General features: G+C 38.2%; 1 protein-coding gene across 4 annotated transcripts in view; it reads right to left on the reverse strand.

Moving 5' to 3' along the window:
- Positions 1-15335, reverse strand: part of SPAG6 (sperm associated antigen 6) — a 65662-nt gene extending 50327 nt beyond the window's left edge. For 2 of the 4 annotated variants that reach the window (XM_011991329.1, XM_011991326.1), the window contains exons 1-2: positions 15115-15335; positions 14933-15028 (exon numbers count right to left, since the gene is read on the reverse strand). In XM_011991329.1, the coding sequence (XP_011846719.1) occupies positions 14933-15028; positions 15115-15139 (121 nt within the window). In that variant the 5' untranslated portion in view covers positions 15140-15335. Of the gene's footprint in view, positions 1-1129; positions 1242-2476; positions 2603-12722; positions 12840-14932 lie in introns of all 4 variants that reach the window. The other 2 variants (XM_011991327.1, XM_011991328.1) reach the window with 2 other exon arrangements.
- Between the last annotated feature and the right edge of the window lie 4310 nt (positions 15336-19645).

Below are 19645 nucleotides of genomic sequence, written 5' to 3' on the forward strand. Positions count from 1 at the left end.
TTTCATATTGAATTATATTTTGAATTAAATCTAAAGAACTGTGAACACATATTAAGGATTTAAGAATGAATTAATTTACCTGGCATTCTAATACTTAATTATAAGTGTTTGTTATAGTATTTAATCTACCACAAATCTCCCAATTTTAAAACATTTTAGTTTATAATTAGGAAGTAAAATATTTTGCCCTCTCAAAAAGGTATTAACTATTCCATATACCCAAGGGAGTATTTGTTTTTTCTTTTGAGATGGAGTCTCACTTACTCTGTCACCCAGGCTGGTACCATCTTGGCCCACTGCAATCTCTGCCTCCCAGGTTCCAGTGATTCTTCTGCCTCAGCCTTTTAAGTAGCTGAGATTACAGGGATGCACCACCATGCCCAGCCAATTTTTGTATTTTTAGTAGAGACGGGGCTTCCCCATGTTGGCCAAGCTGGTCTCAAAACTCCTGAGCTCAAGTGATTTACCCACCTTGGCCTCCCAAAGTGCTGGGATTACAGGCCTGAGCCCCCACACCTGGCTGGAATTCTCTTTATTATATATTTTCTCCATGTTTATATTGCATCTGGCTCATTAAATATTAATATAAGGCCAATAAAATGACTTATAATTCTCTTCCTTCTATTTCTATATCCAATGTCAAAGTTAGGCTTATATGTGAAATGTTTCTGCTCTATTATAATTTTCCTATATTGTTTAGTTTAGACAGTAGCACAGTGAGAATTCTGAAAAATTTTTAAATCTACAAATTTATGTAAATAAAAGCTAAAGTGTCCATTTGAAATATCTGTTGGAATAACCTTATTCAACAAATGACCTTCAATAAGGTCATTTTTATTGGAGAAGAAAATAAATTCTCAAAAATAGTATCCCAAATTTCTAGTCCTTAAATTGCCTCTTAGTGTTTCATAATTATCAGTCCCCATATGCTTCTCTTCCTCTAAAGAGACATGTTTTTACCTCTTACACATATTAAACATGGAGACTTTGTTATTCTAACTACAAGTTCCTCTTAAAATACAGATAAATATTCAAGGACACTGCAAAAAAAAATGGTGACAATGGAAGGAAGGAAGGAAGGAAGGAAGGAAGGAAGGAAGGAAGGAATATAAAAAGAAATTTTTCTTACCTGCCTGTCCATTAGGTAGCCAGAAATCCATGGTGAGTGAATGCATGGAAATTTACAGTTCACAAATTAAAGTAGTCTGAATAGTTGCCACAATATCTGATAAACAAGGCCTCTAGTATGGAGCAAATGACATCACTGGGGTTCAGCTGAAGGACTCAACATATACTGTGTAATATTATATTCAATACTAAAAATAACAATTCACATATTAAACTCAATTATCTATAAAAACAATTGTCTGCTCTATGAAAACTGATGAAAGTATGTGAAAATATTTTTGAAATTTAACTTAAAGATAAATCTTTACAATGCTCCTATATACATAATTTATAGCTTTGAGTTCTTGTCTATTTTTCTTATTCTAGTGCTATACTGAAAACACTACTTTTGTTTTTGTTTTGTTTTGCTTTGTTTTGTTTTGTTTGAGACATGGTTTTGCCATGTTGCCCTGGCTGGTCTTGAACTCCTGGACTCCCAAAGTATTGGGATTACAGGTGTGAGCCACCATACCTGGCCTGAAAACACTGCTTTTAATTCCCACATTGCAATCCAGTTATGAAAACAACAAAAACAAGAAGCCACTCAAAAACAAACAAACAAACAAATAGTCACACTGATCCTGTCCACAGTCATTCATTCAAAAAAGATATCAGGGCTAACCATGCAGCAAGCAATAGGAATAATATATGACTTAAGGTTTCTTGACACCTACTGTCAAGAAACCAATAGTCTAGTGAAGGAGATTATAAAATACCCTCAAAACAATCACAACTTTTTCATTTAATTTGTTATAACACAATGCAGGCCAAATTATTTTATTTTGCATACCAGTGACATATAGAAATCATCAGGAAGAAAATGTCAAGTTTTTCCAATGACAAAAAACACCTCATTCATTCTTATATTTCAAGCATATAATTTATATACATATTAACTCAGTCTGCTGTTTTACAAAGACATTTAACATTGCAACTTTGTTCCTTTAAAAACAAGTATTGCCCCCAACAAGTTTACCTATGTAACAAATCTGCACATGTACCCCTGAACTCAAAATAAAAGTTAAATGAAAAATAAAACAAACAGTATCTGCAAACTGGGCCTTCAGTCCACTTATGTCATAGTAAAGTTATCTTGTTGCCCTGGTTACCTCTAACCTGCTTTGTTAATTTTTTTTATCGTGGCAAAATATACATAACAAAATTTATCAATTAAACCATTTTAAGTGTACAATTAAGTGGCATTGAGTACATTTACAGTGTTGTGCAACCACCACCACTATCCATGTCCAGAACTTTTTCATTATCCCTAACAGAAACTCCATACCCAGCTGGGTGCTGTGGCTCATACCTTTAATCCCAGCACTTCGGGAGGCTGAGGCAGGAGAATCACTTGAACCGGGGAGGTGGAGGTTGCAGTGGGCAGAGACAGTGCCACTGCACTCCAACCTGGGTGACAGAGTGAATGAGACTCCATCTCAAAAAAAACCAATCATAAAGTTATAAAATATGTTAGATATTTGTTACTATAAATTTTACAAAGCTTTAAAAATTCAAATTCCAATAATATGCTTCATTTTAATCTAAAGCTACATTCTATGCAACCACTTACTATGAAACTGCTACTACAGTTCATTCAAGTTTTACAACAAGTGATTTTTGCACAAAATTAACCAATTACACAGTAAAGGATTCACCTTTCACTGTCAATATTACCATCTGACTCAGGCATTCTTTCTGAGGTCCAATAAGAAAGAATATAATAGAAACTTCATGCTTTACAAACAGAAGGAAGCTTACATGACTGCCCATGTTGAGAGACAACAGAGTAAGGTGGTTAAAAGCATTAATCTAGAGGAAAACTAATTAGGTTTAAATCTGGACTCTGCCACTTCTTAGCTGAGGGACCTTGGCAAGACTACTTAACATCTCTGTGCCTCAGTTCCCTCAAATTCTAGGACTACTCACACAGTTATTGTAAGAATTAGATAAAATTTCTAGGCCGGGCGCAGTGGCTCAAGCCTGTAATCCCAGCACTTTGGGAGGCCGAGACGGGTGGATCACGAGGTCAGGAGATCGAGACCATCCTGGCTAACACAGTGAAACCCCATCTCTACTAAAAAATACAAAAAACTAGCCGGGCGAGGTGGCGGGCGCCTGTAGTCCCAGCTACTCTGGAGGCTGAGGCAGGAGAATGGCATGAACCCGGGAGGCAAAACACACAGAGAGCTGAGATCCAGCCACTGCACTCCCGCCTGGGTGACAGAGCAAGACTCCGTCTCAAAAAAAAAAATTTCTAAGGTGCTAGGAAGATTAGAACAAAATAAACACCATCAAGTGCTTGATAAATAAAAATGCTAAAGAAATCAGTTCCCTAAATTTACTATGTTTTCATCAACATAATTTTATTATTAGTGAATGACTCATTAATTAATACCATCCATTGTAATGAAAAACTATTAAAAGTTCAATGGCCCCTGAGGAATTCTTGAACTGGTTGATTTGGTTTCTTCCAGCCTTTATTGATTATATACCTCTGGCCATTGTTCCTGCATTTGATTAAGAAATCACAGATTTTGGTATCACATATCTATTTGCCTTGTTTTCTTGAAATACTTCTTCAGACATAAAGTCAATTGTGATTTAGGGTGTTATCCCTTATAATACACAAAAAGTCCTGTAATTTATTTAAAGTGTCAGAATGAATCACAAAAAGTATGACCTTTTTACATAGAATTCAACTGTAATAGTAAATAACTTAAGAAATAATTCCCCATGGGAAAGCAACACAGGGGTAATGACACTGAAGATGAGATCTGAAGGCTCTCAGGCAGACTTTACCTCCCTGCTGAAAAACTTGGAGGGGATGGAGAGAGGAAGGATCGAAGAGTATCGCACCCAGAAGGAACTATATAAACAAAGAGCAAAAACAGTTTGATATGTTGACAAAACTGAGAATGCAGTGTGACTATAGTGCGAGAAGGGAGACAGGAAGCTGGAGAAAGAAGGCTAAGAGATAAATAGAGACAAAAGTCCTGAAGTATCCAATAAACTATTTTAAGTATTTTGAACTTTATCTGAACATTGATGTCAGTGCAGTAACAGGATCAAAATCACAGTTTGTAAAGAAGGATCACTCTGATTACAGTGGGGAAAAAGGATGACAAGGGACAAGATGAGAGGCAGGGAAGACCACTTAGGAAACTATCATAGCTACCGAGCCAGATATGAAGATAGCCTGGAGAATGGTAATGGCAAAAGGAAAGGTGAAAGTGAAAGGTCTAAGGTGATATTCAGAAGACAAACTGATTATTGGAAAGGAATCAGTGGTATTTCCAAGTTTCTGCTTTGGTCAAAGGATGTACGGTTGTTGCCCACTGTTGAAGAAGCCTCAATAAATTCATACTGGCTTGAAACATAAAATGGGAGGAGTGAGGCAGCTAGGAAGTTTACTTGGGGTCAGATCAAATTTGGCTGTAGGCCCAACTAAGATTTTCTGATTTTATTTTAAGGGGAATGGAAAGTCACTGGGGAGCTTTACTGTTTGCCCCACTTACTCTCAGGGAAATTAATAAAAATGAAAACTTTGAATAATTCCAGGTCCACCATGTATAGCTGTGCAGGATGTGCACTGCACAAATCCAAGGAATGCCATTCACATAGATTGATATAAATGGCACCCCTGAAGTTGTGCAAAGCACAGCACAGCAGCCATCCTTGACACAGCATGTTATATGGTTCTCCAGTTTGTGTGAATAAATGTCTTATATCCCGAGTAAAATAATAAACCTCTCTAGGCCAGAGCTTATGTTTTAAACTTCTTTTCTATTCTTCAAGTGACCTAGCATAGGTAATTTGTAATTTGTTCTCAATATACAGCTAGCCCAACACTTGTGGTAATGGACCTAGAAACCATCATCCACTTTGGTTTTACTACTACAACCATTACATATTCTCCTGTTACAGTGTAAGTCTAATTATACTTACCAACCTTACTCTAACACATTTTTAAATATTTCTATAACAAATTATGATATTTATATGACAATTTTTACTGAACCAAGTTTCACAACACTGATGAATTGTATAACATGATCTCATTTCCTTCGCTGGTCATTTTTTACTTAAAATTATTTGTGTTCCTCCCCTGCCTGTTTTTAGAATAAGAATTTTCAGGCCTTGATTTGGTTTCTTCCAGCCTTTATTGATTATCTACCTCTGGCCATTGTTCCTGCATTTGATTAAGAAATCACAGATTTTGGTATCACATATCTATTTGCCTTGTTTTCTTGAAATACTTCTTCAGATATAAAGTCAATTGTGATTTAGGGCATTATCCCTTATAACACACAAAAAGTCCTGTAATTTATTTAAAGTGTCAGAGTGAATCACAAAAAGTATGGCCTTTTTACATAGAATTCAATTGTAATAGTAAATAATTCAAGAAACTATTATGAGCAAGAATAATCTATTTTCTCCTTTGAAATTTATTCTCATTAGCTATAGTATCTTCCAAGTTTTGTTTGGTGATTCAGTGTTGATTCAGTTGTTTGTGAGGAAAGGACTACCATACCTGATATATCATTTTGAGTGGGAAAGGCTGAGAGGAAGATGGGATGGGGACCAGCACATCATAAATTCATTCACTTATTTAGCAAACACTTATATAGCATTTCCCATGTACCAGGTACCTCTCTAAGAAATTTACAAATTGTAACCCATGTAACCCACATTACAATCCAGTGAGGTAGATGCTCTTCATGGCTCGAGTCTATGCTCTCCCGTTTCTCCTCCCTGCTGTCTATTACAGCCCATTTGCCAAGAAAAACTGGCCTATAAGCCAGGTTTGGAACGTATACCAAAGGGTATAGTCTGTTGAATTCATATTATTTCTACCATTAGCATTAATCATAACTGTCTTCCATTGGTACTGTATGAAACCAAAATTTAATTCATTTTTTCAGTGCAACTGTCTGACTCTTTTCTTTTTTTTCGAGATGGAGTCTTACTCTGTCACCCAGGCTGGAGTGCAGTGGCACGATCTCAACTCACTACAACCTCCGCCTCCCAGGAGCCTCAGCCTCCCGAGTAGCTGGGATTATACGCGCCAAACACATCTGGCTAATTTTTGTATTTTTAGTAGAGATGGGGTTTTACCACGGTGGCCAGGCTGGTCTCGAACTCCTAACCTCAGGTGATCCACTCACCTTGGCCTCCCAAAATGCTGGGATTACAGGCGTGAGCCACCGCGCCTGGCCAGCTGTCTCTTGATTAGGTCCCAGCCATCACTATCTGTCTGTGAGATTCTCAACTGAGTGAGATTTAGAACATGAAAGCTATGCAAAGTTGGATTTGCATTATACTCTAGATAAAACGACTGGAACTTAACATATTTACAATTACATGAGGAAATATAAAATGGGCTTTTACTATACTTTTCAAATGAACATGTTAGTTCCACATATCCAAATCTTTCTTTCCAGCTATCTCTCTCCTGAGCTCTAGCACTGTACATCACCATAGTCACTGAAGCATGGATATCCCAGACACGCTTCAACCACTGAAGAGTAAAATCACAATTTCTCTCTGCTCTGTGCATCCTTTCTCTACAGATGAATGATGCTAATGTGTCCAAGCAACCAGAAGTCCAGGAGTCATCTTGAAGTAATCTCTCACCTTACCTGCCCCAACCCCTACTCCTGAGTCACCGAGTCCTGCAGATGTTACCTCTTTAATATGTCTTATCCAACATGACTGCTATAGCAAAAATGAGCACCCACTCTCCTGATCCTGATTTAACCCCCTCCTATCTACTCTCCAAAACACTGCTAAAATTGCCTTTCTAAAACACAAAGTGGATCCCATGATTCTCCCAATTAAAACACTTCAATGGCTTTCCATCAATTTCAGGAGAAATCTAAACTTCATATGAGGCCCTTCATAATTAGGCTTGTTTCTTCTCCAACCATGACTGACTCTCCTCTCCTTGCCCTATTATCCTGAGCTCCAGTCATACTAAACATCGGCCTTTTCCATCGGCACAACCTTTTCTCTTGTCTTCGTGCCTTTACACATAATGGTCCCTCTACCTGAATGCCATTTCATCTGGCTAACTCCCAGGAAATTCAGCACAGTATCTGTGTGATTATATACCTCCTCCTAGATGTCTCCCTTGAACGATATCCCTCATTCCCAAATCTTGAGTAAGGTGCCCTTCCAATAAACAATAATCTATTTATATGTCTCTCCATTAGCAAATAAGCCACTTAAGCACAGGGACTATGCCTCCTATTTTTGCAGGGTCAGCATCTAAACATCCATCTGGCACTTGTACACTCAATAAATGTTAATTGAATAATGAATAAACCAGCTGTGAAAATTAATGTGCAATTTTCTCTCTTTTCTGGTAAATTTTAGTTAAAATAAAAGCAAAATTGGTAATATTGTGTTCACAGTTATTTTCTTTTTAGATACAAGAAGTCAGGTACGTACATAGCACTATTAACATAAATTCATAAAGCTTTAAGGAACTCAAGTGGATCATTCAAACTGTTTCCTCACCTAAAATCACCCCATACCATGTAGACAAAACTCTATTTTAATTTGAAAGTCTTTTTAGAAAGCTGCCAATGTTGAATTAGTCCTGTCTTCTTTTACTAATGTGTTTTCTCTTTTACAGTAAATACCTAATTACATCCATCTGTTTGCACAAGACTGAAATCAGGAATGGGGCAGCACAGAGAATAAACAGGACAGTACTAACAGGATTATCTGCTCCAAGAGTTTTCATGGGTAACATGTCAAGAGAAAATGTATGGAAAGCAATCAGTTTGAAAAATCTATCTTTAGATAGAATTAATGTTTTATTTTACTCACACTTCACTACTCTAAAATATTTGAAATAGTTTACTCCAAAATATTAATATATGTATACAAAGGTACGTACACAGTACCATCTCCCCTATGTAGTGGGGAGGAGAACTGATATTTTATCAGAAATGTAGGTTAAAGATAGCTGCTGTAACTGAGTTCTGAACAGAGCACTGTTTCCTGACAGCAAAAGTAAAAAGGAAAACATTTTGTGAAATAAAAATAAGCAGGAACGTTTTTCCTGAGATTTCATATCTAGCACCTATATATTATATATTATACCTATACCATGTAATACTTAATAAATATTTTGTTGCCGGGTGTGGTGGCTCACGCCTGCAATCCCAGCACTTTGGGAGGCCCAGGCGGGCAGATCACCTGAGGTCAGGAGTTCAAGACCAGCCTGGTGAAACCCCCTCTCTACTAAAAATACAAAAATTAGCCGGGTGTGGTGGCACATGCCTGTAATCCAAGCTACTAGGAAGGCTGAGGCAGGAGAATCACTTGAACCCGGGAGGTGGAGGTTGCAGTGAGCAGAGATCGCACCATTGCATTCCAGCCTGGGTGACAAGAGTGAAACTCCATCTCAAAAACATAAATATTTGTTGAATATATAATTATATCTTCATATTACAAATTTAACAAGATAGACAATGTCTTCACAGATTTATAGCAGCTACTGGAAAATCTAAGCATCTATTTCTTAAAATAATCCCTCAATTTTTTAAAAAAAGGGGGATATATTATTAAACTAAGTCTACAAAGACATTTATATGGGAAACTAATATAATCTAGCCTATGAATATACTTTAATAGTGATTCTAACTTGACACAGGTATAGAACACAGAATATTCAGAAAAGTGAATAGAGATCATTTCATTTAGACACACACACACGCGCGCACACATGTATCACTTGTTTTCAGCAAGACTTTTAACAGAAACTGAATAAACAATAAATTTCAAATTGAGCCATCCTTATGAAAGAAAGCATGGAGTATATGGGAAAATCAAGATTTAACTTTGAAAATTAGGGAGGCCTGACTTATATTCACACAGGCCATTCCACCCACTACAAGACAAGGCCAAATTTTTTCTCAAGATGTAGCCCTGAATTTCTCCTAAGGCCAGTACAACCACTCAATAGAAATCCCAAAGTTCTGCCCCCATGAACAAAAAGTACTTCACACAAAGCATGATTAAAAAGCAAGAAATGTTAAGTATATACTCACATCAATCAATCAACAAACACCAAGTGCCTCTCACTTCACTGTATTCTACCCCTGGGTATTCTCAAAAGTCCAGGAGAGCAGTCAGTGAGTCACAGGCAGCTGACGGCCCAGGGCTCTGAAAAATTCTCCTCTAGCCTGCACTTCATGCAGACAGGGTCTCAGTCCAAGGTAGTCTCTGCAGGACTACCTTGGTTCCCAACTTCCGGTGGATTACAAACTTTCCTCTGGGTGCATTTAAAGAGCTCCTGGTTTGATAAGATTCTAATTAGAAGCCCAAGGAAGCCTAAAGGCCCTCTGGAGTTCTGAGGCCAGCTTAAACACTAAATACTACTCCCACTCCCTCAAACCTGCAGGAATTTATCAATTAAAGTTAGCCTTCTGTATCTGGCCTCCATTCAAACTCCCACAATAGTCCTCAAGGAGACCTCCAAAGCCACCAAATTTCCCAGTTATTGGACAGCCATTGGTACTCAAATACCTAAAGACAGCACTTGTTTCAACACTTAAAACCAAGGTTTATTAGGAATTCCTAGAATCACATAAAATAGTTTACTAATACATACAAGTTAAGGTAGAAAGAGCACAAAATGAGGCAGTATTAAAAATGAGTTCTAGTTCCAGTTTGGGCCCTAACTCACTTTGTGAAGAGAACAATTATCCAACCTGTGGATATGAAAACAATTACTGCTTCAAAAAACTTTTCTTCCTCATTCAGCTACTCCTTCCTTCATCCTATTTAATCATTTTGATTTTGCTATGCATGGAATTTATGCATAGCATAATGGGGTTAGTGGGGTTAGTAGGGAAAACAGAAATACTGGGAGCAAGGGTAGCATAAATCGAGCGATTTAATTTACTGCGAGGGTTCAGGCAAGATTTCCTTGAGGAATCAGCACCAAAACAGAGCCATAAAGACTGAGTAGAAATTAGTTAGTCAAATAAGTATAGGGAAAGATTCCAGGCAGAAGTGCAAAGGTCCTGAAACCTCATTCAAATGTAAAGTAGGATTATGGCATACCTAAATAACTTTTCAAAAACTTTTGAAAATATCAAAACTTTAATCTGTAAAAGTTAACCTACGAAATTTGCTATTTGTAAGCCTCACCTTTCTTATAGGCTTATCTACAGCTTGGATTTTTTTTAATTGTCCATTTTTTTTCTAAGGAAACAATGAGAGCCTAACCCTGACTATTATTTTCTACTATATACCAGTGCTTAGCTAACAAAACAGATCAATGCCCATGTAGGAACAGTGGTTTGGAACACTGAATAAAACTCTGACTTAAGCTTTTGTTTTTAGAACATATTGTTTGGTGCATACAAAATCAGAATGTGTATAGTTCCCTGGCATATTTTCCACTTAAGCATATGTAACAAACCTCTCTATCCCTATCTTTTAAAAAGAAGTTAGTGTTTTGAGTTAATTATCGTTCACATTCACAACTGCTAAGACTCCTTTTATAGCAAAAAAAAAAAAAAAAAAAAGTCAAACTTAAATAGCATGATTGGTTTAATTTTTTGTAGTTGCTTTGTTAATTTTCTTTTGTTTCAATATCCTTTGAAACAGCAGGTTTGTAAGAGGATCATAATACATGTACATATCAAGGTATGTCTTAAATACATGATAAATGCTTACTCAGGGTTTTTCCTTCTCATAGCATATTAAGGGGCACTAGATAGTTAATCTGGAGCTTTTATCCTGCTCCAGATACATGTAATCTAAAATTACTTTATGTCAACAACATATTTGACTTATTTTCTTGAATGCTGAACCCATTAAATTGACTCAATCTGAAAATTAGCTTCATACAGGTGCACATGTAAAGTGTTATACAAACTTATTTATTCCTACTCTTCTGAAAATGTTCATAACTACTGATTTGCTGTGTTTTACTATAGGTTGTAATATGTGAAATTTTGAGTAATATTTTAAACTTTACCCCACTTATATAAATAGCTGGTTCAGGAAAAGTTTATTTTATACAGCTAAGTTTAAAAGTCATTTTCTTGGAGCTTTTATTAGTGTATTTCAAAAGACCTCCTAAACAAAACTAAAAGTGGCCTGGTATTCCAATAAGCCACAAAACATGTTTTTTATATTTTATAACTAACAAAACACTTCCAATTGCTGAAATTTTACATTTGGTAGAAGCAACAATGTATTGTCTCTACTATTACAGTCATGTGTTACTAATTATTCAGACAGGGGAAGTATCAAAATTTGTTTTTAAATAGCTGCAAGAGGTAATGGTTCGAATACAGAATTTGAGAGTACATAAAGAAATTTTATAACAGACATTAAACTTTTTAATCGTTCATATGTGTTCTTTTAATTTAGAAGGAATAAAACCTCAGTGAGGAAAAAAAAAACACCTCAAGGTTATAGATGCTTTGTACACAGTTCTTTCTAGTAATAATTTTGCTTAGAAATCAAACTTAGTGCCCAGGCATGATGGCTCACGCCTGTAATCCCAGCATTTTGGGAGGCTGACGCGGGTGGATCATTTGAGGTCAGGAGTTCAAGACCAGCCTGGGCAACATGGTGAAACCCCTTCTCTACTAAAAAAAAAAAAAAAAAAAAAAAATTAAATACAAAAATTAGCCAGGCGTGGTGGCACACACCCATAATCCCAGCTACTCGGGAGGCTGAGGCAGGAGAATCACTTGAGCCTGAGAGGCAAAGGTTGCACTGAGCCGTGATAGTGCCACTGCACTCCAGTCTGGGCGACAGAGTGAAACCCTGTCTCAAAAACAAACAAACAAAAAACAAAAAAAGAAAGAAATCAAACTTACTGTTTTGCAAATAACTCTGAAGAAAAGATCTTGCAACATACTTTGTCTGCTTTGGCAATTACTTTGGACATATTTAATAAGGCAAATTCTCTTATTAGCATATCAAAAACACAATAAAAAAGATCAGAGACTTGAAATAAATACTCCACTGACAATTTTCACCTTTAATATTCCTTTCACATAGAATAATTTGAAATATTCTTAATGAGGGAATTACTGGTTTGATCATGATGCCTATATGGAAAATATTTTTTATATTATCTTGGATCCATGATATATATTTACTTAGCATATTGGAGGGAAAAGTGAGAAAACAAACAAAATCTTCCTAGATATGTAGACAGTATGTCAAAGTCAGGAGTAAAATGCATTGGTATCTTAAGCTACCAAAATGAAGGCATTTGACTGAAAAAATGGTTGATCACAATGTAGAATTGATTTATACATACTGAGGCTCATTCTAAAGCACTTTTAAATCCATTGTAATTTTTTAAAAGAACAAAATCATCTGAATGGTTAATTGACTATTAAGAAAGAAAACTGGCCTGGCCGGGCAAGGTGGCTCACGCCTGTAATCCCAGCACTTTGGGAGACTAAGGCAGGTGGATCATGAGGTCAAGAGATCGAGACCATCCTGGCCAACATGGTGAAACCCTGTCTCTACTAAAAATACAAAAATTAGCTGGGCGTAGTGGTGCGCACCTGTAGTCCCAGCTAATCAGGAGGCTGAGGCAGGAAAATCGCTTGAACCTGGGAGGTGGAGGTTGTAGTGAGCTGAGATCATGCCACTGCACTCCAGCCTGGCAACAGAGCAAGACTCTGTCTCAAAGAAAAAAAAAAGAAAGAAAGAAAAGTTTTCATAACAAAGCTTACAGGTTATTTTTTAATCAAAAGAATAAATACATTGAAATATTCATTGTCTCTAAAATTGCTAAAGGAATGCTTGAATTGAATCTAGATAACATGAAATATGTTAAAAGTTCCTCAGGAAAAGAAACATTTTAGCATGCTACCCAGATATTAGTCAAGTGCAGAGAATTTCAAAACATAAAGTTATATTCCTTTCATATTTGTCTTTCCTAAGCCAGACCATAAGTGTAGAATCTTATATCTAAGCCACTTACACTGTCAGTTTGGATTAAATTCCATTGTGAACTCTACATTGCACTCTTATGGGAGGAGCTAACCTGTCACTACTAACTAAAACATTATACTCCATATCTTAAATGTATACTTTAACATCTCAGTATTAAAATTTAAAAATAATAGCAATTATTTTCCTATTTTAAAAGTTTTAGTTTGGCCCTATTCATATTGTCCAGAAAGTAAATCTTTGTTAAGTAGTGTCTATTCACAAAGGCCATTGAGAGTGACTGAGAGAAAAAACTTTAAAAGTTTACACTTTAAAATGTACTTTTAAATGCACTTCTAAAATGTAACATATTCTAATACCTTAGTCTGTTAGTCTGTGTATATGAAATACTGTGTGCCCGGTATTGTTCTGGGTACCTTGAGGAGTACGAGTGCACACACATACACACAGAATACAGAAAATTAACCCATATAAAACAACTGTAGAACAAAGGATTATCAATTCTGAAATGACAAAATTTTAGAAATGGAGAACAGATTAGTGTTTGCCCAGGGTTAGGGACAGCAGGAGGTGTGTGTGGCTATAAAAGAGCAACAGAGAGGATCCTTGTGATTATGAAAGTGTTCTGTATCTTGACTGTGCTGGTGGTGGATACATATGGAATAAAATTCTATAGGACAAAACACACACACACACGAACAATTAAAAGGAGGAAACCTAAATAAGATCAATGAATTTTTATCAATGTCAATGTCCTCCTTGTGATATTGCACTACAGTTTTGAAAAATGTTACCATTGTGGGCAATTGAGTAAAGGGTACACGGGATCACTCTGTATTATCCCTCACAGTTGTGAATCTACAATTATCTCAAACTAAAATGCTTTTAGATTATAAAATACACTTTATTGTAAATACATGCCCCCCAATAAAAACACACAAGGAATGAATGTCAAAAATCCTAGTGACAAAACGAAGTATCACATAGGTGCAGTAGTAATTCCCCTCAAAGAAACCCAGAGTAATCATTACACCTTAAGTATTCTTAATATCAATATGTTTTTAATTTTTAAAATTATGTGTTAAAGATCACATCCTATAAACTGAAGACTTCTCATGACACAGTAGTGATAAAATGCTACCTTACAGTTCAGATGATGGTAGAATCATCCAAAAAAAAAAAAAAAGAAGAAGAAGAACCATCTTTCTCTTATCAGTTTATGTTATGAGATAAGAAGATCTCTCTCCCTCTCTCTCCCCCTCTCACATCTGCAAGAGTTCGGACTGAGGACTACAATGAACGCGCCACAAGGATTTCGCAAAGTCTGGTCTCTATCTACTTTGAATTTCTTAGAAAAAAATTAAGCATATCATTTCTTTTTCACTAAAGCAAGACGAGAAATCACGTGTAAACCACTGGAATTGCTTTGCGGTGAGGAAGTCGAAGGTGATCAAAGGCAGGGTGACACGCAAAATGGCACTTGGATATAATGGGTCTCATTAGGGTAGAGTCCCATTCACGTAAAATGACTTCCAGGCAATTCCTAGGGCCTCGACTTTCAATCTGACACTTGCCTGTGTGCAATGAAGATGGAAATAGTGACATCGGGTACCTCCCACACCCATCTGGAAGCTTCACCCTCTCGGCCTGAACCCCAAAGACCCGCTGAAAAGAATGGATGCTTTTGCGAACTCCCGTTCCCACCCTGCGGCTCCCCAAGAGCTCCACGGGCAGGGGAGCGGGGCGGAGGCGTCGGGGACTCCATGCGCAGGGCGAGGCCGGTGATAGGGGGCGACGCGGGTTCGGGCTCCAGGCTCACCCACGTTCTGCAGCGTCTCGATGTTTTCGGGTCTGGTCGCCAGCTCCGCCACCATCTGCACGAACTCTGTCCTGGCCTTCTGATATTGCTCAAACACTGCGGGAGAGAGAGTCGGTGGACCCCGCCGCACCCGGGTCTCCTAGCTGCCAGCCCGTCAAGGCGCCTGCCCACCCCGGCCCTACCTTTCAGCACCCGCCTCTGACTCATGACGCCCCCGCCACGGTCTCCCCTCCTTGAGCTCTGCGGGGAAGCGGCTCGGCCTGCGAGTCAGCCCAGGGGGCAATCTTGGCGACGACTCGGCCTCCGACGGGAGCCTCTTCTCTGTGTACTAGCGTCTCCCGGGCAACCTACCGGAACCGGAATGCGGCCGTTTTGCGGCAACGGCCAGTCCCGGGCGTGACGTCATGGCCGCGGTGCCTGTGCTCACTGCGCGGGGCGGCAACGCGAAGACGCCCGAGCTCGAGGACTCGGACTGCAGGGACTCTCAGCGGGCCAGGCTCGCGGAGCCGCTGGGACGTCTCGCGCCGTCGAGTGTCCCTCCACCGCCTGGAGGTCGGAGCTCTTTACAAAGCGACCCCAGATCGGCGAGGTGTCCTGACTGCGGCATGGTCGGGACCGAGCGCCGGGAGAGCCCCACGCGCCAAGGGAGCCTGGTTCGAGTGCGGCCAGACGAGTAAACTGCAGCCCTGGAGTTGTCTGAGCTTCGACGGTCCCGAGAAATCTCACACGTGACACTGTAGAATCCGATCAAAACAAGAATGTCAATGCAAAACTTAAGATGCATTGACATTTAACACTGCACTGACAGTAAAACACTGATTTATGAATCGGTGTTTTCCTTTGTAACCCGCTGTTATATGCCTGGCATTCCTGGTTTCAAGATTCCTGGAGGAGCATGACAACTATGTTCATGCACTTAATTACACAATACTAATGCATTTAAAGAGCACTCAGAGACTCAATGAAGAAAACAGATGAGGAAAGGATGTGATAAATGTCCTGTCTTCCCTGGCTTTCTCCTTATGACTACTGATTTTGCTGTTTCCTCACTTTTATGTGATTTGTAAACATTTGGTCTTAGTCTTTTAAATTTAGGCTTCGTTATGTTGATGAATGACATCTCCAACAGAAAAGGAGAGAGAACCTTTACCTGGAAAACCAGACTTCCCTATCTTACTTAACTTGAACCCTCTACCCAGTGTCTTTTAACAAAATTGAAGTACTTAGTCTATCACTGGTTTCTAGCTTGTCTCTGAAAACTATATGCCAGTTGTTTCAATGACAGTTGTCAACTTTAAATGTTCCTCCATCAGAAACTACAATTTCACCAGATGTCAAGTGGATACATAGCCGCAGATGCTGCTAAGTAGTGCCAAGACAGGAAACCCCTTGATACTTCTTCAACAGAAGAGGGCATGCAAACTTAGCTGGTTCTATATTTGGAATGAGTCCTCTATAATAATCTTTGAGATCTCACCCTGACCTGAGCTCTTTGATGAAGTCCTGATATTTTGTGGAGCTCCAAATAGTTGGGGAATTGATCAGCAATCAGAGAGAAGAAGAAGTGTGTTTAGTCGGGTCCCTAATACCCGCAAAGAGCAGGTACATGTCTTCTGCTTCTGCAGCTCAAAAGCCATTGATGGCCATAATCTTTTTACTTAACTCAAAGTCGTAAGTTTTACAGTGATATCTATATTTCCCTATGGGAATATGTCCTTTAAAATTAAAGTTGTGCGTTCCCATTTAGAGACACGGGAGGAAACAGATTGAGTAAATAATTAAGATTGCAAATAAGCCTTGTAATTTTCAGTTCCTTGTTGAATGATGAAAAAAAAATCCCCTTAAAACTAAAAGTTTTTATATTTGGTTTCAGTCCTTAAACAAACAATTCTAACTCTTAAGCTACGCCAACTGCCATTTTTAGCAATTGCTTTACTCTTTGCTTTCTATTTTAAAAGTGTTAAGAGCTCAATAGAGGGAGAAGTCTAAACCTATAAACATAACACAGTATGGGATGCTACTAAGTTCTTTGAAAACATACGTTCAAAAGCTATGTAAATTAGAGTCTGAGTATCTGTTATTAACAATATATTTAAGTTAAATTGTATTGTTCCTGATAAAACATAATATAGGATGCCTACTTCATATCTGAAATTGGACATATTAAAGAAGCTAGATCTTTGCTCTTTATTCTAGTTTCCTTCTTAAAAAATCTTAAAAACTAAATGGAGAAATGTATGTAACACAGAGTGTTTATAATATGCATATAAGTGAAATTATCAGTAATTCAAGCATAAAATATAGCAGATTACTTTTACTGATAAGAAAACAATCTGTATTTTCTGACCCATTTTTCAATGTACTGACTCTAAAACAAAATACTATTCTGTTTTCTAAAGTTAAATGAATGTCCCATGATCACATACACACTTCTAAACTAACAGTTAAGCAATGAAAAAGAAAACAATTAAAAGGGATACTTCGGTATTTTAAAAAGTATTACAGGAAGATTACTGTTCTTAAAGTACCAGCTGACTTTAGAGATATACAATGCAACTGGCACATAAGAGTATACATTTGATTGAGAATGAACCATTAGCTGAACAACTTGCAAAAAAAAGTGTTTCCATGATAGGTTTGTTTGGAAGCCTTTGGCTACTTCTGTAAAAAGCTCATCATAATATGTAACTTCAAAATCACTTTTTCAAATAATTCTTCCTTTATGAAAATGAGACTGAAAATGACAAAATAAAGCCAGTTTTAAAATCCTGTTCTCTTTGCATATCTCCTTTGAGAATTCAGAAAATCCCACTATCATGGGAATATATGCTACACATGCCTAAAAGCTTTGCTAATTTTACCATCCATGTATTTTTTCCTCAGTTCCTAGCTGAATTTTAAAATTTAAACATTTATATATGCTAATTAGATATTAACATCTGCATTTTAAAACTGTCATTGAGTTGAATCAAGTGTTTATATATATTCTTCATCAAGCCTAACATATATTCATTATCAATGTGTGTCAAACACCTTGCTAATAAAAGAATGTGCCTTTCTTCCAGGACATGAAGTCTAGTAGGAGATAGACATCACTTCATTCTACCAGCATATACCACAGCCTGCATTCATTCAATGGGCATGTACTGCAGTCTGCCACTATTTTAAGGGCTGTAATTGCTCTAACTGCTATTAGTGTTTTGGGGGCAAAGATGAGGGACTTATAGTAAAGTAGGCGAAGAAGTGAGCATATCTAAAACATCATTTAAATAATAAAAGGCTTCTTGTTTTTAATAAAAATTAACTGAGTTCTGTGCAGCTATGAAATTTCCCTCCCCTAAAATATTTTCCCCAAAATCATTGTTAGCATTTAAGAAGGCACTCAACTGGCAATTGCATGTAATTACTGAAGTTATGAGACTACATTAATCATTTTGCAAACACTAAATTTAAAATAACTAAAATAACTCCATAGTTACATACAGGAATTAAAAATAAAGGCATTACTTAGTCCATAACCAAGTTAGTGGAACAGAAATATTACCTATAATGATGAAAGTAAATATGACTGTCTTAAATGGTGCATCGCGCCTATTTTGGGAAATAATGTCAGGATTTTAGGTCTGAGCCGACCATCCAGTTATTTCATCAAGTTTGTCAGCAGAGCAGAAGAGATTTGTACACTTGCATCCGGGAAGGAAAGATTAACATTTCTATGCATGTTTTGTGTTGATGCCTTACTCCCTATTCTTGGCTTTTCAAACCTTTAAAGTCAACTCTTCGCATTTTAAAGTTTTTCTTTTTAGCGTTAAGGTCAATGTCAAGATGACAGTGGTTTAACTGGCCCCAAATTCCTCAATATATACCTGTACCTGTCTTCCTTTCCAGTAATTCAGAGGATGAAGAGATGGAACTAATCTTTTCCACTTCCAAAGAAATCCGTGATTAGGGGGATTCCATACACGAATAATTTTGCTTCCCCAAAAGGCACCATGTAGTGCAAAGTGATTGATACTAAAAATGGGTGCTTTCAATGTTAAGTCCGAAATGCAGCATGCCGTTTTCTAAGGCAGTGGTGACATTCCTAAAAACAAATTATTGGAGCTTGATGTGTGAGTGTGATATAAATATCTTCCGTTTAGACTTGGGTGCGATTTAAGTAATTCAAAACTGACCAAAGCCTGCATCATGAGCTGGAAAACACTAAGCGCCCTGCTCCAGATGCCGGTCAGCCCTCCCTCTCAATACCTCCCACCCCTTTAAAATGTTGGCGTTGTTGGACTTGTGTCACAGAAGGTCCGTACTATCCTCTCCACCCTTCAATCAGTGCAAGACACAGCAAAGACGGAAAGTGCCACATAAGAAACGACTCTAGAGAGCCCACCAAGCCCGCGTCCGGGCCACGCATTCCCCAGATGCGGGTCCCGCGAGGATTCCGCCGCGTCTGGCCGCCCGCCCCAAGCCGAAGCCGGATGCTGGCGGGTCCCCAAGCGGAGTGTCCACCGGGTCCGCGCTCCCCGGCGCTGGCAGGCAGCCGCGTCCAATGTGGACAGGAGTGTCGGGGCGAGGGCAAGTGAAAAACGTGGTCCTCCCCGGCTTCTTTGGCTTTTTGCATTCTTCCCAAGTTTCTCCAACTCCAACGAGCAGCCTCGCTGTGTCTGCGAAGTTTCTAATGGGGGAGGCGGCGCTGGGAGCCGGCCCGGAGCGCGGGCG

The sequence above is a fragment of the Mandrillus leucophaeus genome, unplaced genomic scaffold (genome assembly GCF_000951045.1).
Source record: "Mandrillus leucophaeus isolate KB7577 unplaced genomic scaffold, Mleu.le_1.0 Scaffold394, whole genome shotgun sequence".
NCBI classification, from domain to species: Eukaryota; Metazoa; Chordata; class Mammalia; order Primates; family Cercopithecidae; genus Mandrillus; species Mandrillus leucophaeus.